This window comes from Zootoca vivipara, chromosome 7, assembly GCF_965207765.1.
Source record: "Zootoca vivipara chromosome 7, rZooViv2.hap1.1, whole genome shotgun sequence".
NCBI classification, from domain to species: domain Eukaryota; kingdom Metazoa; phylum Chordata; class Lepidosauria; order Squamata; family Lacertidae; genus Zootoca; species Zootoca vivipara.
The window spans coordinates 54401244-54423593 of NC_142590.1; the positions used below are offsets into that span (position 1 = coordinate 54401244).

The window sequence follows — 22350 nt, forward strand, 5'->3', positions numbered from 1 at the left end:
CGCTTTAGCAGGTTTTCCTCGTAGCTCTAAACAATGTTCCTGCAACAAAGAGGTCCGAATGTGTATGGGGCTGTAGAAAAGCTGCGAGGGTGTTGTGAAACTAAGTTTCATGGGGATACCTTCTGGGCAAGAAGGCCGAAGAACAGATCAGGAAGCGGAACTGACCATGGTTTAAGGCCAAATCACACACCCCTTTAGCCTGGCCACAACTAGGTCACTGGGGAAGTGGCAAATACTGAATCATCTGGCTGTTCCACCAAACACCATGTGCTCAGGTTGTGACTCATCACACCATCCCAAAACTTCCAAAATCAGCTGAATACTGGTGTGCCCAGACCAATCTGGGCCCTGGGTGGAATGATCAGATTATGCTTTTGGCTCTGATTTAAACATCCAAATACACAGAGCTGGTCCTTTCGTTTGACCTTCCTTCCTTTTGGATGCCATGAGACACCAAGAAGCCTCCACAAGGCATGCCCTATCCCTGGCTTCTTTTAGGCAAACAGCACAGGCATTAGACTGGAAGTGAGGGGCCTGTAGTGCAGGACTGCAACTCCCATCAGACCCAGCCAGCATGGCCAGGGAGGATGGGTGTTACAATCTAACCCCTTCTCAAATTAGATACTCACTGTCCGCGCTTTAGAGTGGCAGCTATTTGCTGACCTCCACATGCTTGGGGAAGCTCTATATAAGCCTACAGCATATCAAGGTTTGGAGCCGTGGATGAGTTTAACAGAACATTTCCTTGAAATCTTTCAAAAGGAAAGGTGGAAAATGAGCTCAGTCTTTCTTGAGCCTTAGAAAGTTGCAACCACACCCAGCTTTGGACTGGAAAAGCCCTGATGGGGTGGGATGCAATGGCGCCAACGGCAATGTGCATCATTTACTCAAATGCAGGTCCTTTGCAGCAGCAGCAGCAGCACTTAGGGGATTACCGGCAACAGCTTGAGTTTAAAATAAATAAATAAGCAAAACTCGATGGGTTTGTAAGTGGCTTTGGAAAAGAAAAACCAGTGGTTGCGTGCCAAAGAAATCAGTCGCGTATAAGCAGGTCGGAGAACTGCAGCAGAAGGGAAGGGAAGGGAGGCTAGGGAAGGGAAGTAATTGAGGCTCCAGCAGGGCTTGGTTCGGATGCTTAGTAATAATCCTCCTGCTCGCTTCAAATCAGCAGGGAAGGAGGATAGTGCACACGATATGACCCAGGGGGAAACCTCTCCAGACCCAGCCCAGCTGGATCCAGCTGCTCCCCACCGCCTCCCACTGCCAAATCTCCACCGGCTGCCTCTCCCTCCATTCCTTCTGTCCACACCCTAAGCAGCAGGCTTGGGGTCCTGCCATCTAGCTTCAAAGCCAAAAGGGTATTAGCAAGTACAGGGGAGGGGAGGGAAAAAGACAGAAATGAGCAAAAAGGAGGGCGGGGGGACATTGGATCCGGAGGAGAGACAGATATAATAGATGAATCCAAGAAAGGAAGAAAAATAGAGAAAGCTATGCTTGTGTTTGGACTAGGCAAGTGCTTTGGGTCACAAATCGACTGCAACTCCCTAGCACAAGGATTTTCAGGGTGTCAAGGCCCAGAGAGACAGAGCTGCCCAAAATGACAGTATCAGGTTGCAATCTTAAGCCCCACTGAATTCAATTGAACTTACTTCTGAGTAGACATTGTTAGGGCTACAGCCTATGCAAAACCAGGCCTCCAAAAGTCACATTTCAGTCACTTTTCCCTTTGCAACAGAAAGTCCTGTAGCGTCTTAAAGACTGGCATAATCATTTTTTGGGTTAGAATTTACTAGAAGACAATAATCTCATACATCTAAGCACTTATTATTAAACTTTTGTCAAAAATGTATGACCTGTTGTTAGAATGGTATACAAAAGATGAATTGACAAAAGAGGTAATGATAAAATGGGCAAAAGACTTTGGGCATAACATTGAATACGACACGTGGTTGAAATTATGGAATCAAACTTTAAGGTTTACAGAATATTGTGCCACTCTCAGTGGATTGGGACTGATACTAGCCCCAATTATTTTGCAATTGCTTGGATGGGTGCATAAATCAATACAGCCCTGACCTGATACTAAGTTCAGCACATAGTGGAATAAGAGCTTAAGCTAAACCTTTCAGAGACTAGTGCTGGCTCCCCAATCTTAAGAGGCAAACAGTAAGAGCCACAAACAAAGTACATTAAGGTTGTCTTTGCGTGGTGACCAAGCCCAAGGAAGAGACTCACCTGCAGAATAACACTGTCAGGCTGGTTGAAGTTGGGAGCACTTGACCTGGCACTAGACGGGTCTTGAGTCGCTGGCCACAAACCCAGGAGCTTCCGTCCACAGGTCAGGACCCTGCACGGATGCACACGCAGAAGAAAACAGACATTAACACCAGATTCAGGCTCTAGTAGTAGTAGTAGTAGTTAAGAAGACCTGGTTAGCAAAAAGCAGTGCCGACAAAAAACCAGTTATCAAAGTAAATCACTCCACAGAACATAGGGGTTGTTTTCCGTTACCACACTCCATTCCTCAGCAACATTACCACTGTCTGGAAGATGATGGCTGGACTGACAAACCCTGAATTGTTCCTCTTAGGACCTCTCTCTACAACAGTGTTTCTCAACCTTTTTTGGGCCAAGGCACACTTGTTCAATGAAAAAAATCTCGAGGCACACCACCATTAAAAAAGTTTAAAAATTTAACTCTGTGCCGCCCTATATTGACTATATAATTATGACTGTAAGAAACACTTGCCAAAAAGATAGTAATTTGTGTCTCACTTAAGATTGTATTTTTAAAGTTTGGTTGTTAATTTAAAAGAAATAGTGAAGCTTTTGTTTCATTAGTTTGATGAATAAAAATGATGTCCTTTTATGATTATGTACTCAATAAATGGGGTTTTTTTTGGGGGGGGGGATTCCCTGGATGCGCACTTTAATGAAATGTGTGGCGTACACCTATGCAAAATTGTTTTGCTGGGATTCTCGACAGGAAGTGCTGTGTCATTAATCGAAATGATTAGGCTGCCTAAAATGAAAATATGTGTTAATATCATGACAGACTTATGCTGAAGAGTTTACTTTTCATCAATAAAAGTTTAAACACACCTACACGGAGTTCAGAGCCCCGCCGAGGGAGGAGGAGGAGCGGACCCAGCGACACACCCGCCCTGTGGCCACCTGCTTGGATCCCAGCCGGGTGCGCGGCGGCAGCCATGGCGGGAGAAGGGCCGCCGGCGGGAGCCGAGCACCTGCCTTGACGGCCCCTGGGCGCCCCGTGAGCTGCGCCGGGCTGCCAACGTCGGGAGAAGGAGACCTAGCTGGCAGAGTCGGGAGACCATGAGAGCGCCAGCCCTGCCCCCTCCCACACAGCGCGGACTCCGGCGGGTGCCTCGCGGCCGTCTGGAGGGCACCGGACAACTCCCGACGTTCGGGAGAAACCGCCGGAGTCCACAGCTGCGCTTTGCGCATGCGCAAAGGACTCCCGAACGTCGGGAGCGTCAGCGTCAGCCCCTGCCCCCTCCCACACAGCGCGGCTGTGATGACGGGCGCCTCAGGTGCCGCACGGCTCGGGAGTCAGGCGCAACTGCCGCGGGCCCCGGACGACTGCCGCGGAACAGCGGTTGAGAAACGCTGCTCTACAAATTAAGGAGGGTCAGCTCCTGAATTTCTCTCCCTCTAGCCACCATATGATCCTGCTCACATGATCACTCAAGACCCTTTTGCTGGCCTGCTTTCCTGAGCAGTTGCCTTTTTCTTAAAAGGGGCTATTAGGAACAGTGTGACCTTAAGCATCAAGCATGTAACAGCCCACAACTCTATTCAATCCCCTGGGTCACTTATGACCTGCAAATTTGATTCTATTCACTGAAGACTTAATCAAAGCCAGGGTTTCCTCTCCCACTACGCTATACATGTGCAATTGGAATAGAACAGAAATTGACTAGGAAGACTGACTAGGAAGCTACTGCTGTTGTTGGATGATCACTGTGATCATCTCATGCAAGCATCCCCAAACTTCGGCCCTCCAGATGTTTTGGACTACAGTTCCCATCATCCCTGACCACTGGTCCTGTTAGCTAGGGATCATGGGAGTTGTAGGCCAAAACATCTGGAGGGCCGCCTGATCTCATGCCTTGCTCAGTAATGCCAGACTGTGCCTGTTGCAGTTCACGGCCTTTTGTGCCATTTTGGCCTCACCATGTGCCATTTCCCCCACTTGCACCAACATATCTGGATATGTGTGCTTATATCCTTGTCAGCTGAGCACAACGTTTCATGCAACTGATGAAGTGGCCTCCAGCTGACAAAAGACTCTTCTTTTGCATTTGATCTAACAGGCTGACACGGCCTACCCCTTTGGAATTCATCCCAAACAGATGTCCCAGAAAGCTACACTGCTTATTCTCTCCCGAGCTTCTCTCCCACACAGAAGCAGGCACACGTACTGCCGAAAGTTGAAGAGCGGTGTGGTGACCCAGCCCAAAACCTCTGGGACACGGCGCTGCTTGTTGGTCTCGGAAGAACTCCCGGGAGGCGGGATTGGAGTGGCATAGAGCGCGGCTGTCAGGAGAGTCTCTCGCGGGAGGCGATTCACTTGGACCGGGAAGCAGATTCTGAAAGAAGTAGAAGCCAATGAGCAAGGACGACAGCTTAACATCCATTTCCCTGAAAGAAGAAACTATCTAATTAAACAACTTGCACTACAGCACAGCCTTCATCCAGATGTATTGCACATGTACTAGCTGGGGCTAATGTTGCAGCCCCCAAACATCTGTAGGGCATCAGGCTGGAGAAGGCTGTGCTGCTGCATGGTTAGTACACAAAGTCTTCAGGGAGGGGACGGTGGAATTATGCCATTTGCTGTGAGGTAAGTGATGGTGGTTTCTATTTGACTGGTTCTGAGCAGACACTGAAAGACAGTGCCAAACCGTCAGCGGCTGAATCAGTGTCTTCCTGGCGTAAATCCAGCACTTGCTAACATTCGGCCACATAAGCCCTTGTTTCACCCTGTAGGAAGCTTGTGCACTTCAGCCAGCGTTGGGCTTGTGCTTTTTTCCTCCTTTCCCTCGCTCGCATTTGCATTCAAGGCCCAATTGCACAAAAAAGAGAGAGCATCCAAATGTATGACAAACACAATAAATCACTGCTCAGAATTGGATCCGTGTGTGTGTGTGTGCGTGCGTGTACACTCACACATACCGTACACAAATGAAACATACACAGAGAGAGCGCACTTGTGTAAATGTGTCATTTTGTTATCTCCTTTCCAGGAGGAAACCTGTTTCTACTGCCTTAATCCTACAGCTATAGGGACGCCGGACCTAGTGTGAAGCCATCAACATTCATTTTCGCAGTCTGGGTTTCAAAGATAAGCAACACCTCAAGGCTCTGAGGCAGTCAAGAGTGGGAACGTAGGAACAATGAAGCACAGTTTTAAGACACCAAAAACTGGATTTCAATGAACGTTATGTCCAACAAGCTGCATCTCAAGGGATATTGTTTGGGGAGGGTGCAGGAAAATCCCAGGATTGCCCGGAGAAAGAAAATTACTATTAAGCCTGCTTTAAATCTGCAGTATAGCTTAGTTAGAAGAGCATGAGGCTCTTAATCTCAGGGTTGTGGCTTCGAGCCCCACGTTGGGCAAAAGATTCCTGCATTGCAGGGTGTTGGACTAGATGACCCTTAGGGTCCCTTCCAACTCTGCAATTCTATGATTCTATGTCCTATATGAGCCTGAGTATCAGCATGTGGGGTCCTCATCTGGTTGGACAAACCCCAATGCCTCAGAAGGGCCCACTGGTGCCCTAAGCCCCCTTTTAACCATCAGGGCACCCACTGGAATAGGAGGGGACCCACCACTTTGGCGAGGACCTGCTCAAACTGCCCAACTTGCCCTACAGGCTTCGGCTGTAACAAATCCTCCTCCTGCTCTTTTCTCCTCCACCTCTAACTTTTCTCTAGTTGTGTGGCTTAGCCTATATGTGTTGTATTTCTGCATTTCATTTCTCCCCACAAAAATGCAGAAAGGAAGGAAAGTAGGATACACGTCCAGGACATACACAGCACAACCACCACCCAATTATTCCTCTGGAGAAGCTTCAGACTGTAGCTGCAGCCAAAGGAGAAATAGGTCATGTTGAAAGACTATCACTGCTCTAACACTCAGCGTCTGAACCCCTGCTATGCAGCAATGGAAATCTAAAAAAAAAAATGCACTGCATGACACATAAGCTTCTGGCTCCAGTCACTCCTGGCAGGAGAAAGAAGTAGGCTGGTCCTTTTCATCAGAACAAAGGGGAAAGGGGAAAGATAAGCAGAGCTGAGGACTTCCCTTCTTGAAGATCAGAGAGACAGAAGGAAAAATTACAAAGTGGTGATCAGGGATCATTGAGAAACAGCAGTTCAGTGAAAGGACGGGAACTAAAAGGTAAAAAGGTAAAGGACCCCTGGATGGTTAAGTCCACTCAAAGGCAGCTATGGGGTGTGACACTCATCTCGCTTTCAGGCCAAGGGAGCCAGCGTTTGTCCAGAGACAGCTTCCGGGGTCATGTGGCCAGCATGACTAAACCGCTTCTGGCTCAACGGGACACCATGACGGAAGCCAGAGTGCACAGAAACACCGTTTACCTTCCCTATTTATCTACTTGCACTGGCGTGCTTTCAAACTGCTAGGTTGGCAGGAGCTGGGACAGAGCAACGGGAGCTCACCCTGTCGCAGGGATTCGAACCACCAACCTTCCAATCGGCAAGCCCAAGAGGCTCAGTGGTTGAGACCACAGCACTACCATGATACTACAAACATGTTCAGTGTTAGGGTGCAGACTTTCCTCCCTAGACATTGCATAGAACCATGAAGTTGAAAGGACTCCCCTCTCAGGTGATCTACTCCAACCCACTGTCGGTGCTGGAAATCAGCTCCTACACATCTTGGATAGGCGGCCACCAAGCCTCTGCTTAAGAGCCTCTAATGAAGGAGAAGCCACATCTTAAATATACTGATACGTATATCTATGACCAAGGGTAGGTATCAGTTATAGATTCAGCCTGCAGGTATCAGTTATAGATTCCTAAAATTCGTAACTTCAGGCCACTGCCTGTATACAAAGATTAAAACCAAGAGTCCTTGAAACAAATGCGCCCATCTTCCTTCACACTCCTCCACCCTGTTATTCTAGTTCAGCCTTCCCCAACCTGGTGCCCTCTAGATGTTTTGGAATATAGCTGCCACCTCGAAGAGGGACACCAGGTTGAGGGAGGTTGTTCTAGCTTATCATAAAGTGCAGGACCTTTACAGTGAAGGCTCCCTTATTTGTCCTCACAAATCACTATTTTAGTTTTACAGGTAGTAACTTGATTAGGATTACTCGGTGAAGTCCACGGCTGAACAGGGAGTTGAAGCAAGGTGACCAAGCTTTAAAAATCCAAGCATTGGCTAGTGAACCACACAGGCTTGCCACTCTTAGAATGAGTGATATTGGGGTTCAAGCATGTTTGGAAGTCATACATTAATCACCCACAACTACCACTACTCTTAATAAAATACCTAAGGTTTTCTCGGTGTTGTATAAAGATTAGGAAAACACCTTCTTTCCAAAAGGCTTCCCCTCAAATAACTGACATGCCCGTTACTAAATGCTGAGGAAATGGCACGGTGCATGTGTTCAGAAATGCTTTATTAAACATTTCATATGCTCCAGGGTTGGGCTGTGGGTTTTTTGTTTTTAAAAAAGCAGGCTTTGGAGATACAGTGAGGCCAGCTTCGGAGGAAGCTGTGCAAGGACATCTCCGGTTGCAAGAGGGAGTGCAACCGCCCCGCATTGCCCATTTCCATCTGGAGCTTTCCTGGGAGGAGCTGGGGGAGGCACATGAACACTAACCTTGTCCAAGGGGGTTTCCCCTTTCTATTCAGCCATCTTAACAGGAAGGGCCACCAGTCAGTCCCCTGAGCCGATCCCGTACTGTTAGAAAAGCTGGGGAGTGTGCCAGATCAGCGCGGCCTGATACCCGCCCAGAGGCAGTCCGAGGGTGCTACATATTCCTGAAAGCCCTTTGTGCAGCTGTCTAAGGGCCAGTAGGAAAACTGCTACATGGCGGGCTCCTCATTTGGGTTGTTCCCATCCTGGGGCTTATTCCATTCTTCATCCACCGAATAAAGCACTCACACCGAGCGGAGCTGAGGCAACACTCTCCATGTAGCTTCACTGTGCGTCCTTCTGCAGGACAGGCAGCTTCTAAAATTATCTATTTCCCACCTCCACCCCCATCTCCTCTTGCTGGCCTAGAAAAAAATGTCAAATGTTACTGGACCTCAGTGGAGAGGGGGGTGGCCAGCATCCTTTCTGCTACCCAGGCTATTTTAGGATCAAGTTCCCTTCCCCTTCAGCAACTGCACAGTGTATAGCAATGAGGTCTTGGAGATGACATCCCCCCCTCCCACTCCTCTGCAATCCTACACCCATCGGAAGTTATTTTCCCAGGTTCTCGGATTCAAACTTCTGCCCGTGGGAGCGAATTGTCTAGGCATGCAGGGCCGTTTCTGTGGAGTCACAAAAGCAGCGAGGGACCGAGTCACACTTTACACAGCAGACGACCTGGCTGCTTTCCCACTCTGTCTCCCCAGGAAGCCCCCGTGAAGATCAAACAGGAGACCCAGTGGACATGCGCCAAAAGCCACAGGCAGTCCTAGTTCCCTGGCATGTGCCTGTTGCTTGCCCCTTTGTTGCGTTACGGACCAGCATTTCTCCTCTTCAGACATTACGGCGTTTGCCAGGAGATGCACCTTGGAAAACCAGCACTGTAAGACGGGAAGGCCAAACTACACATACACAACCACACGGAGTGGTAGCCCTGCTTTATTGCTGGTAACTGCTGCATGCTTTTTAGGGATCACTCTTTTACATTACGCATGTTGCTTTAGAGCAGGGATGGGGGACCTGTGGGGCATACCTCACTCCACACACACACACAACTTCTTCCTCATGGGGCTTGAAGCCTTGTGGGGTGGGGTAGGCTGATGTAGGGCAGAGAAATTAAAAGTAAGCAATAGATTAAGAACCCCCTTCACCCTACACACTTTCTTCACTTAGGGTTGCCAGACTCAATAGAGGACAGGACATCTGTGCCTTTAATTGCCCTGCTCTCTTTTGAGTCTGGAAACCTTAAAGAGAAACCAGCAGACCCTTTGTTTAATTTCCAAGCAAAGGGTCTGCTGGTTTCTCTTTAAGGTTTCCAAACTCAAAAGAGAGCAGGGCAATTAAAGGCACAGAAGTCCTGTCCTCTATTGAGTCTGGCAGCCCTATTCACTCTGTAGATTGAAACTGGGACTTTTTGCCTGCAAAGCTATGCAGCTACAAGCAGGGGAGAGTTAATTCTCATCCACCTCCTTTACCAACCAACTTGCATTAAAAACACATGAGATCACCCTTCTCCAGCCGCTTTCCCACCCTTTCCTTTATACCCTTCTCAACACAGAAAGGGGAGGGCAGGTGGGGAGGTGCCTTACTGCTGGTCCCAGATGATGAGATGGAAGAGGTACTTGTACACATGAGCTTTTCGGGTTTGCAAGGGGCTGCAGAGCTCTTTGCCACCATGACTGAGTGAGCAGGAGAGATAGAAATCTTCATAGCTGTAAAAAAAAAAAGGAAAGGAGAAATGGGTTAATTTTTGTTATCTCACAGAGCAAAAAGAAAAGGTCTTGATCTCAGAAGGACTGGAGGCAGGGGCTGGGAGGGAGCAGCCTGCTACAATTCTTAGCTGCAGTCTAATAGCAAACAGGAGGAACACATGAAATAAATACTTTGACTTGATTTATTTTAAACTCAGCAGTTGAGTCACTGGTGATAATCTGTTTCAACCCCAAGCCTGAAACAGCCCCACCTAGTCCTCCCCTGCTCCCCCCAGCCCTCACACAAAGGAGAATGAATGAATGGCAGGCAAACCCCAGATGGTTCAAGTCTGGTTGATAGGCACAAATCTTGTCCATTCGATTAGAGGCATCCTGACTTGGTAGATGACCCCCAACTACGAAATTTCTCGCCTGCCCCTTGAGACTCATCAAGGCCAGTAGCCTTGCTAGATCTTTTATTTCAGCTCAGTTTTGAGGGGCTGGGGAGACAGTGAGAGACTGGGACAGGGTTACAACCTGTGCTGCTTTGTTTGTTTCAGCGGCATTTTTGCAGGATATTTTATGTTTGCATTTTATTCTACAGTTAACCACCTTTGAGCCTTGGGGTTGGAAAGAGCCTTGGGGGATATTCAAAACATAAATACATCTTTCCACGAACCCCCTTGATGCAATCCTTGAATCCTCAATACCCTATTCAGTATTGCAACTGCAAAATTCACATATTCTTTTCCTGTTTACCTCCACTCCCCTTCCCTCCCTCTGCTGTTATTCTGGCGTTGCTTTCTAGATTGTATGCCACTTGGGGCAGGGACCTTTTATAACACCACATGTTATAAAACAATAGTCAATATGCTTGTTTACCACATGCCGGGAATATTCTTGCTCCTGCTGCATTGCACAGGTATAATATATGCCCAGCAGACAGACATAAGGCAAAAAATACTGGTATTTTAACCCACTGTTCAAAATACAGTCAGCTTCACTTGCATAGCTCACTAATATGCTTGAGGGAAATGGTTGAATTATTTATTTTTATTCCACCCTTCCAGGGCAGTCTTCAAAAAGAACAGTCATTAAAATGTTAATATACTAAAATGAAACAATGGCTAATTAATAACTTCCTCTTCTAACTATGTTTTTGCCACAGCAGAAATCATTAGATTTCTATACACCTATACATTTACAAGCTTAGAGTCATCGCCCTGCGTCCAAAGATTGATTCTAGGTGCTTCCTCCCTGACAACAAGCAACAATAGGGCTATGAAAAGAGGGTTGTGCCAACCATGTTCTTCTTAAAACTCTGGTCATAAGAAAAGCTTGCTGGACCAGGCCAGAGGCCTATCTAGCTTAGCATCCTGTTCTCACAGTGGTCAACCAGAAGCCCAAGGGAAGTCTGCAAACAGGACCCAATTGCAGCAGCACTCTCTCCACCTACGATTTCCAGCATCTGGTATTCAGTCACACCGCCTCTGACAGCAGAGGTAGAGAACAGCTACTGTGGTTAGTGGCCACCGACAGCCTATCCTCCAAGGTCGCAGGCAGGGTTGCAATTTCAAGTCAGGCGATTTCTTAACCCTGACTTAGCTCCCACAAACCGGACCCAAAGTTGAGCAGAAGCCCTTTTGTCTGCTCAATGGCAGAACTCAATCCATTTCCTAGAGTCTTTCCCTCAGGTTGTGCTCTTTTGAGAGACACTCTCCCAACTTCCTTCCCAGCCAGCTGGATTGACATACGCCACGGAGAATGCCATCACATGGCGCTCTTGTCAGAAGGACCGGCCATGTGACAGGTGCCAAGCGATGGTGCAGGGAGGGCTGCGGGGCAACGAAGGTCAAGACAGGCCTGGATTTCCCAGGCTACTGCCTTTGTTCAGAGTCACTCATTGGAATACATTAAGGACGGTACAAAGGCAAGAGGTCCCTGGAGGGGCGGCGGCTAATGTTGCCATCACTTCCCCAACCCCGACCCTCCCCACCCCCACACCCCCACTTGCATGTGTCTGCTGCTGGGGATGTGGATTACCAAGGGGCACCTCCCAGGCACTGCCTCCGTGCCTTTAGAAAAACACAAACACACAAGCAAAAGGCTGCTTTACAAAGGAATGTCCCCTCCCTGCCCAGACTTCCTATTGTCCCTATATCCATTAAGCGATTCCCTTCCACTCAGTCATTGGCTGAAGGGGCAAGAGCCCAGGCTGAGAAGCAGCCATCTGTCACTGTCTGTAGGACCGAGCCAGGGAGGCGGGGTGCCGAGACCAAAGGATTCTCCCAGAGCATTCCAGGGAGCCTCCAAAAGAGTCAGAAGGCTGCTTAGCCAGATCAGCCAACTCCCTTATACACAAGCTTTCCTAGAGTCTTCTGACCTCAGCTAGCCAGTCTCGTTCTTCTGGGGGGGGGGGTGTTGAATACAAAACGTTGTGTTTGCTTAAATCCCTACCAGCCTGATTTCTAATTATGTGTCAGAAATGGGGGAGCAAGGGGCTGGGAACAGGCCCGGCTCTAGGTGCACTCTCGGTGGTGCGGGGTGCCGGGGCGCTGCGCGACGAAGCCGCACGGAAGCCACGCTGTGCACTTCGAGGGCAGGGGTGTCGGAGCGATCTCCGTGCCAGGGCGCCCGACCTGCTCAAGACGGCCCTGGCTGGGAACATGCGACACTGAATCCATGAAGCTGATCTTACGGCAACTTGCATTTAAATGGCAATTTGGCTTCATTTAGCCAGTAAAGGTTGAAACAATTTCTCCCCACTGATGGTGACCTCGGGCAGCCAAACAGAATCTGAAATATAACCAGGAAGTCATGAAATGGTTAGGATAAACAGCATGGCTGCGTTCACACGTAATGCTGAGCCCAAGGCATGACTTAGCATGAATGTGTGAGCTCCCATGGAGGACGGGACAGTTGCTTTGCTCCTTGCTTGTCTTTTTAGCTCAGCAGCTAAGCCAAGGCTTGGTTTAGTGTGTTGTCATAGTTAAAGCTCTCTCCCCCTTAACCACGTGCTGTAAAGCTTATCCACAATCTCAGGTTCCAATGACACGCTAAGCCAAACCTTGGTTTAGCTGCCATGCCATGCTGAGTGAAAAGGACTATGGAAGAGCAAAAGAGCTGAAATTTCCTCCCTAGGAGCCAACACAGCTTCACTGTCCCATCATAGCCTGGCTTACTGTGATGTGTGAACCTGCCAGGTCGAGAAGGTGACCAGGGTGACACAAAGGATAATAAGCATCTGTGTGCTGTGGAAGCAGAAACTTCAGGGATATCTGTGTATAAATCAGGGAAATGGAGATGCACCTTTGCACAGCTCTACGGTCCTGATCCAAATATGTATAATGCCCCCACTATGGCTGCTATGTATGTACACACACTCGACCCCCAAGATCTAACGCAAAGTGTCAGGCGATCCTTCCCCAGCACCAGAGAAAAGACATCGCTGCTCACCTTGCCGCCCAGGTTATGGGTATGCGGTGAGTGGCATAGACGCTGAAGGAGAGGGGGCAGGAGAGAAGCCGGGCCTCTTGGGAGAGGCAATGTTTTCGGTTCCCATGAATCGCAGTCTGGAAGTCGGCATTGAATGTGTTGCAGTAGAGCCCCACCAGATCCAAGATGGAGGCCGTCAAAGCTTCCACAACCTTCTCTGTAAGGGGGGGGGGGGGGAGAATTGACAGAAGCACTTTGAAAACTCACCAATATCCCCCCACAGAGCAAATATGCTTGGCAGACACTCCGGCAACAGGAAGACCTGCCAAGCTCCAAGCTTCAAAGCTGCTAACCCTTTCTGGAAATTCCCAATGACTCCTATAGTTCCCTCTCTGCCGGGCTGTCATAGTCTGCAGCTTTTCCAAAAAGAAACTGGCATTCGGCACCAAGAATGCCCTGTGTGGATTATAGCTGCATAAATTTCCTTGTTTTGCGTAATTTACTCTGCTTCTATTAATCTGAAGTGAGCAAGCAGCTATTAGGGAAGCTTTTAATGTTTGAAGTTCTATTCTGTTTTTAGTGTTCTGTTGGGAACCACCCAGAGTGGCTGAGGAAACCCAGATGAGTGGGGTATAAATGGCATGGAAGGATGTCTCTCATGGTCTAAGGGTCCTACACCTCCTTTCAACTTTTTTATTTTTTAAATCACTGCAGAGGCTCCTGTTCAAGGACCTCCCACATTATGTTTACTTTGACCCCAAAGCACAATCCCTCAAGGTCTTTAGTGCAGTTGGGGCTTCATTAATTTTGAAAAATGGAACTGAATTTTCATTATTACTAGGAAACCAGCCTGCTCTGAAAAGTCTGGATAATGGCATATCAACTCTAGGGACTCAAGGTGTCTAAGCTTGGGATTCAAAGGACTAATAATGATGATGATAATAATTTATTCAATAAATAACAGTATGCAATAATTGGGAAAGTGCTCTTGGGAGGCAGTGGAAAGTAAAAAGCCTTCAGAATTTAATAGCAACAACAGGAGAAGAGAAATTATTACCTCTGTTTTCCCTCATGGCCAAAACCTTTGGATCCTGCTCAGGAAAGAGAAACCAGAAGAGAAATATTGTATGAAAATCAAACTGAAAGGCAAGCAACTCTGAGCAAACACTTTATATAACATATGTCAATGTGTTTCCACTGCCAGCAGTTCAAGCCAAGCAACTGTGGGAATAGCAGCCACGTTTTCCCAGGTTTGGGGAAAATTCTAACCAGTTTATTCCTTTATTGTAAAATGTGTGTTCCTTTGCTTCTGTCCAGAAGCTAAAAAGTGGACTTACGATCAAAAACATTTTAAAAGCCGCCAATAAAATAAAATTCCAGAAGATACACACAAAGCCCATTAAAATAAAGAGAAATTCAAGATCTATTAAAAAAATGAAATTGATTGAAAATCCATCCATGTAATTAAAAAGTTTTTTGAAAAGGGAAAAGTCTCTGAATGTTCTCTGCATGCAAAGAACAAAGGACCTAGGGATTTCCAAATACTTGATCAACTGCTGAAAAGGCTCTACCTTTTGCTGCTACGGAAAGCACCAGCCAATGTAATGGCACTTAAGGCAGATCCAGCTCCTGAGAATGTACTGGAAGAGGGCATTTTAAAATATGCACTCCATACTGAATGCAGAAAGGTTATCAGCAACAAAACTGTCCAAGGTCAAATTAACACACAAGGTTTAAATCAGGTGTGCTCAAAGTCAGCGCACAGTGTGAATGCAAAAACTTTACACTGGCTAGAATTCACACCTGAATTTTTGTCCACAGCTATCTTGCCTTAACAGTATTCACATGTGGCAAAAAAGAGAATCTCAAATGTGCTATTTAGTGTCAAGTGTGAAAACTAAGTTGTCACAAGGGCACTTTTTGTCCTTTCTTAGCTACGTCTTTTCAGACAATGGAAGAGTCTGCTAAAATAAATCTACTCTCCTCTTTCTCTCATATTTAGCTTAGGCACTCGGATTAAATATTGTGCTGCTTACTGACATCAACTCCTGCTTCTTACCTTCTGGATTTTGGGCTGCATGCGAGATGGACAGGGTGGCAGTTGATTCAGGGCTCCTGTGATCTCCTGGGACTCCACAGCAGCCAGAGCATTGCAAATGGCCATGACAGACTGGATCACTCGTTCTGCGTTCACTTGGACATCTCCCTAGATGAAGAATGGAAAGTCTCATGTCTCAAGTTAACAGCACATAGAGCAAAACACAACGTGCTACCTCAAAGAGTTGTGCGTATAGCCAGCATCTAGGGCATGGGGTGGGAATCAGCAGCCCTCAAACTGTTGCTAGACTACAACTTCCATCATCCCTGACCACTGGCCATGTTTGCTGGATGTGATGGGAGTTGGGGCCCTACATCTGGAGGGCACAGGTGCCCCACCCCTGATGTGAATGAGAGTAGCAACCCCGCCATAAATTTACTTCATTTATCTACCTCTTCCTTAACTGCCTTATCACTAAACCTGGCTTCCCTGGACATAAACTGGGTGATTCTTCTGCAGTAAAATCCTAGTACCTTGTGTGAGTTTGACATAAATAACATAAAGAGGAGCCTACCAACTCCAGCAGATCTTAGGAGAGCTGCTCAACAAAGCACAAAAGAGCTTGTTCCTGCTCCTTTTACCCCAAACTCAACCAATGCCATAAAAGTGGAAGACACATGGGTCTTTATCATCATCATTTCCATATCGTGGCCACCAGCTCTGCGTCTTAAGTTTGGCTTTCAACATAATAGGATTTGGAGAAATAAAGCAGCTACTCTGTTGTGTTCAAGCATGTCCTAATGCACTGGTGCAAGTAATAGGACCTTGGACCTCCGTTCTAAAGTCCTGCTTTGATGGAACTACTGTCCTAATGACAACACCAAGTTTCCTAGAACCCAGCTCCTTCCACCAATATAATTTCAGCCTGGGAACCTCAGAACATATAGGTAGAATTGCCACTAAGGGGCACTGTTGCTTGTTGCACATGAAGCTCTATAGAGACAATCCATTGGATTGATAATACTCTGCAGTATATGGTTTGCAGGGGCAAGAGAGTCAACAGTCAGCACTATAGAGGATGTAGAAGAATGGACCTACAGTTTTCCAACTTCACGGCACGTAACTTTTTTTTTTTTTTAATTTGGAAGGAAGGATGCCATGCTGACAACAGCTCTAGCAAAAGCTTGTGGAATAGTGGGGTTAGGGCCAGAAAGAGGAGCTCGGCTGGATCAGTATCCTGTTGTCAGTGACCAAACAAATACTAATGGGAAGTTCACAAGCAGGATGCGAGACAGCAGCAACCATCTCTCCCTTGTTATGCCTAGCAATTGGTATTCAGCCTCTGACACTGTAGGTCAGGGGTCACCAACCTAAGGCCCATGGGCTGTAAGCAGCCCGGGAGGTTGTTTGACTGGCCCAAAAGCCGCCCCCTGAACTGAGTTGTCCGCTTGCGTGCTGCGCTAAACCGGCACAGCGCGGCATGTGGACTCGCTTCCACGGCACCAGAAATCGCGTCTGCGCATGTGCAGAAGCTGGAAATTGCGGGCATGTGTGCAATCCAGCCCACAGAGGGATCTCCGGGGACCAATCCGGCCCAGGCAAGATAAACCTTGCCAGCCCCTGCTTTAGGTAGTACATACACAGACATACATTTCCATACAAATATGCAGGAAGGGAGAAAGAATGTAGGACCATGGGCGGGGGGAGCAAAATCTTCAGATAGTATTAGCTAGCTACTGGAACCTAGAAAGCTTTTCCTTTTCCCTGCTCAAAAACCACAGGATCAAGTAACTTGCTCATTTCTCAAATGTGGTATTTTCAGGATCTATCACACACCTCGAGATTACATACTAGTGAACTACATTCCATTCAGCTGAGATTTCCTAGATAGCCTTGTTATGACTCACCTCTTGAAAGGAGGAGAATGGTTTCTTTCTTACACTCTCTCTCTCTCTCACATACTTTCTGCCCCCAGTCATGGCGATCTGATTGTAAAGAGGGTGCTTTCACATATAGGGACCAAACTAGTTCTTGTTCGAATCAGTTTGCTAAAAGGCCCTTCACCTTCCTCACTAGCAAGGACCAGACAGTCACACAAAAGAGATGTCTAAAGACAATTCTAGCTGCTCGGTTACATATATTATCGTTCCTGCACTCTCAGCTAGAGTTCACAAAGCTAAGCTAGGACTTGAATCCACTATCCCTGATAATTTTTTGGAATTATAAAGTGCTGGCAACCTCAGTGTTGGCAATTTAGAAGGTTGTCAAAGTCTCCTGCTTACCCCTCTTCTTTCGCTAAATTCACTACTCCCAAGATCTAAAACACACATTCTATTCTCTACATTTAGTGCTCGATAATTTGGGGGGGGGGGAGAGAAATTTAACCTTCACAACGTCTTGGGTTTCTTTTTTGCCTACCTTCACAAGTATGTTTTTGACTGTATTTATCGCAAGGGAAGGGAAACCGAAACAAACAGTAGATAGGAACTTGCTGTTAAAAGCTGCTGACAATTTCAAGATTAGCACCTGGGGATCACTTCACTACACCCAGTTTGTTTTCTGCTCTGATAGCAAACACTGCTATGCAGATCCGCCTCTTGGCTGTAGTCCCAAGCACACTTGTGGCTGGCAGCCCTCACATTATGCTGGGAAATTTGACTCTCATGAAGGATTCAAGATTGGAATGAGGAAGAGGAGAAGCAAGCAAGCAGGCAAGCAGTAGACTGTCAGATGAAACGGGAGAAGCAATGTTCAGGGCATTTATTTTATAAGGCAAACTTCACTCTAGCAAAAACAGTAAAAACAAACAAACAAACTAGCACCTTATCAGCTTGAAGCAGGAAATGAAACAATGTGAGCAACATAGGGAAATGGGAAGGGCCTGGAGGAAACTGCAGCGTCGAAAAATACTTGCATTGTCATTTAATCCTAGCCTTTGTTTTCACAAATACTTTCTATCATACAATGGCCTGTTATATTTGGCATCTTCAAACGTACCTGTGATGCCCATACCAGGTGCAGTAGTTGCAGTAGTGACCAGCAGGGCAGCAACGCTGATTTGGCTTCCCTGCGCCATATGCCCCTGCCACTTACCAAGAGGGAGAGGGGTAAGGTGGCAGGGAGCTTGGCAAAGTGTGGGCACAGTGCCAGAAACATCGGATTGGCTCCACTGCTGCGCCCACACCATGCCAAGCCTCTCTCTGAACTGCAACTCATTACCAAGCTTAAAACCATGGAGAGACCTGGTCTGAATAAGGACATTGGATTCTTATCTCATTATACATGATAATGCTTTCTTTAGCCATCTCACCCCTTGCTTTTCCCTGCAAGACCAATTGCAACCGTTAACAGTCGTCAACAGGTTTACCACTCCTATCAGCCAATCACCCATTCCCACTACCCTTCTGAGTAATACCCCTCCCCTCCCTCTGATTATACATAAGGGTCTGGTGACTTCTGTTTCAGTGTATCTGAAGAAGTGTGCATGCACACGAAAGCTCGTACCTATGACAAACTTAGTTGGTCTCTAAGGTACTACTGGAAGGAATTTTTTTATTTTTTGTTTCAAGCCTCTCTCTTGTTAACCAGCAGTAGCAGGAGCCTTTCGAAAGCCAACTCAGCAACACAGCTGGGTCTATGCTGCCCCACCAGCTGCTACTGTTCATTGCCAAACAATATGGTGGGTTTTATGGTGGGTGTGGACAAGGCAAGTGCAAAGCTACGTGCATCTTATCTTGCTGCTGCCAAAGAAGACCAGGAACTAGAGATGTAGTTCAAAGGACATGGGGCAATGGTTCGAGCTAGGAGGAAAGTGATGGGAAGACTGGCGATCAGGGTGTCTCAGGGAAAGTGGTTGAGGGTTACTGGCTTCCTTATGGATGGATTTCATAGCTTGAAGATGCCAAAGGTGTAATGGTTACATCTAATAATATTCATCAACACAGAGGCGTTTGCAGCCCACCGAAGTTGTATCATAGTTCAACGTATGTTCAACCACAACATTAACCCCCATGCTATCTTCTCACCTCCACGGCTAGGAATGCATCGACCTCGTTGTGGAAGGTATCGAAGAGGAGACTCAAGGCCTGCCTATTGGAAGAAACAACAACAGACAGCTTGGCACAGAAAAAGGAAGCAAGTCACGGCTGGTACGTATGGAGGAAACAGTTCTCTGTCAAGGCGAGTTCTTAAGCAACAGCCCAAAGCCATTGGTCCATCTAGTTCAGAACTGGCAGTGTCTCCTGAGTTTCTCAGACAGAAGACTTTCCCATTCCTACCTGGAGATGCTTGGCTTCAATCTGGGACCTTCCGCATATAAGCCACGCTCTACCACTAAGCCAGGGCCCTCTCTCCCAAGAGGCTGGAGGGAGTTCAATATGGAAGGCCTAAATTAAGAACTCTAGCATTGGGTCTATTTTTTTCACTTTTTTGGGGGGGGGGCACAGTGCTTTCCCCCTAGAAAAATAGGTGCCAGCACTCACCATGAAGTTGTTCCAGTAAGTGCCACACTTTTTAACAACAACAAAAAGAGGTGCTGGTACTGTGTACCCTTGAGTACCCCCTGGAAAAAAGCACTGGCTGTACCTAGGCCACCCGAAGTATGCTGCCGCCGCCACTCCATAAAGTCATAGAATTGCAGAGTTGGAGGGTCATCTAGTCCAACCACCTGCAATGCAGGAATCTTTTGCCCAACCTGGGGCTTGAACCCATGACCCTGAGACTCTCCGTTCATCTTTACCTGGTGATGGTCTGCTTGATTGGCCTTTCCTGGAGGTGAACGTAGTGGTTGAGCGTGGAAGGACTCTGGTCATCGTTCACCTGCATAAGTGAAGGTTAATTACTCACATACATCCTGACCCCGTTTGCATGTAATGCTAAGGCAAACCATGGCTTAGTGTGAACGAGGAAATGTGCAGGTTCCTGGAGCAAAATCGCCGTTACTGTGCTCCTCCCCTGGTCCTGCTGCAGCTAAGCCATGGGCCGGCTTAGCATTACTATTATTTTTTATTTATTACCCATCATCCACCCTAGGATCTCAGGGTGGAAACAGTTCAAAATACAGTGGTACCTCTACTTACGTATTAAATGCGTTCCGAACGCACATTTGTAAGTCGAAAAAAATTGTAAGTCGAATCCCATAGGAATGCATTGGGAGAAAAAAATTCGTAAGTCGAAGCAACCCTATCTAAAAATTCATAAGTAGAAAAAATCCTATCTAAACAGCATCCAAGATGGCGGACGGAGCTCCATTCGTAAGTAGAAACATTCATAAGTCGAGTCATTCATAAGTAGAGGTACCACTGTAACTTACAATCACAAAAATAGCGCAGGTCTTAAAAATACACAATTCAGGTGTCAAAACCAGAATTAATAGGTACCTCTTCAGTATTTGCTGAAGCTGAACAGTGAAGATGCCTGACGCACCTCTGTGGGGAGGGGGTTCCGCAACTTAGGGGCTGCCAGAGAGAATCCCCTCTCCCAGACCACTCCCCTCCTGGTTCCACCCACTTTTAAAACCCGAGAGTTACATGGAAGGAGAGGGCTTTTCAGTGGTTTAACACTTCTGGGTACAGGGAGGTCCTTTTAAGGAACAGGGAGGTACAGGGAGGTCCTTTTAAGGAGCAGGAGCAACATTGCTTCCTTCAAAAGGACCTCCCTGTACTTACTTCCCCCTTCTCCAGTGAGGTATCAATCATTCCTGGGACCCACCCACTCAACCCCCTACAGGTAGCTCCAAGAATCCAAGATGGGCAAGGGTCAAGGAGGCAGGTGGTTGGCGGTCCGCATCCTTAAGCTGCAATAATTGAAACAGATCCAGGATGGATGAACAGACAGTGCTCTAGATGCACCATTGGACCTTAGGCAAGATGGAGCACATATTCCATCTGTACTAGTAATGGCAGAGACAACACATAGTTCTGTTGCTCACTGGCAAGCAAATACTTACCGTCCTAGCCAAGTCAGTGCGCACAGCCTTCCTCTTCATCAGCTGCAGCCGGATATCAATGTCAAACTTCCTGCAGTGCTGGATATATTCATGACTTCCCAGTGGATGTTTGCTGGAAGGATGCAAACACATCAAGAAATTGTAACTAAACGGCTTTTCCCTCTGTGCTGCTGTATGGAGGATAAACCAGGCAGGAAAGAGCAGGTTACTTGGAGCCTCTAGCATCTAATATATCCTAGCTCTGCAACTGCTTTGGCTTGAAGACACTGGGTGCGTCAAGTAATCTTTATATACTTCAGTTTTTCTCCCAGAGAATCAGAGATCTACAAATTCCATAGCTAGGCTTTAATTAAGTGTATATACTTTCCCCCACCAGTGTAAAAAATAGCAACTCTCAAGAATGTCCAAAAGAAAACTTGAGAGATTCAGGAATGACAAAGAATGAAAGATTAAATATAATACCGTATGGACACCAGGTGAATTCTAAAAAATGTTTAACCCTGAACTGCAACAATGATAAAAATGTATTGAAGCAGAGAATCTTTGGGAGGTAGATTAGCCAAATCACAATTTGAAGACCTCGCTATTCCTAACTGTCCTGCAACCTCATTGTAGCTCATGACCTCTCAGCATGGTCTACTTAAGACCCACATGCATCTTTGCAAACCCAAATCTATAACATAAAGCCCTGGAGCCAACCTCTGAGCCTGCGATTCTAATGAAACATGCCCACAGAAGAAGCAAAGCTATGCTGGAAGGGGAGTGACACAAAGGAAGTCTGGTCCTTTCACCGGCCAGAGGAAAGGGTCAATTCTTATCTATGTCAAGCCTGCATCCTGGCCTAGACTAGGCACAGCTGCCACCACACAAGAAAGCCAGTTTGCAGAGGCAGGAGAGAGGGAAGGGGGGGGGGAGAAGTGCTCTGTTTTTAAAGGGAAGAAAGAAAAGTAGAGTAATAATAATGAAGCTCAGACCTCAACAGCTGGAAAAAGGAGATAGCCAAAAAAAGGGAGTCAGGAGCGCCCACAGTACAGTCACAAAGGAAGATTTTGCATTCATTTTCAGGAAGTGCTGCAAGGTATTCTTATTCAGGTTGGCTTGTAACACCTGCCCCTAAGCAGATAGGGAATTCCTGAAAACATTTAATTTGGATTGGGCCTGGAGGGCCTGCTGCTGCTGCTGCTGCTCTCATTGGCTTGCTCTGCTGCCACTCCTGTCCTGCCACACATCCACACCCCCAGCTATTCTGTGGGCAAATGGGGGGGTGCTCCTCATATATTCCCTGATCAACTCAGGGAGTGAGAAGGAAGAGACAGAGCTAACAGAAGG

General features: G+C 47.1%; 1 protein-coding gene across 3 annotated transcripts in view; it reads right to left on the minus strand.

The window, feature by feature from the left end:
* Window positions 1–22350, minus strand: part of PIK3C2B (phosphatidylinositol-4-phosphate 3-kinase catalytic subunit type 2 beta) — a 90225-nt gene that overhangs the window by 24285 nt on the left and 43590 nt on the right. For all 3 annotated transcript variants that reach the window (XM_035121407.3, XM_088674269.1, XM_035121409.3), the window contains 9 exons: window positions 21022–21133; window positions 19813–19892; window positions 19100–19163; window positions 15096–15242; window positions 14094–14127; window positions 13058–13253; window positions 9500–9622; window positions 4443–4610; window positions 2236–2347 (listed from right to left, as the gene is read on the minus strand). In XM_035121407.3, coding sequence (XP_034977298.3) covers window positions 2236–2347; window positions 4443–4610; window positions 9500–9622; window positions 13058–13253; window positions 14094–14127; window positions 15096–15242; window positions 19100–19163; window positions 19813–19892; window positions 21022–21133 — 1036 coding nt within the window. The remainder of the gene's footprint in view (window positions 1–2235; window positions 2348–4442; window positions 4611–9499; window positions 9623–13057; window positions 13254–14093; window positions 14128–15095; window positions 15243–19099; window positions 19164–19812; window positions 19893–21021; window positions 21134–22350) is intronic.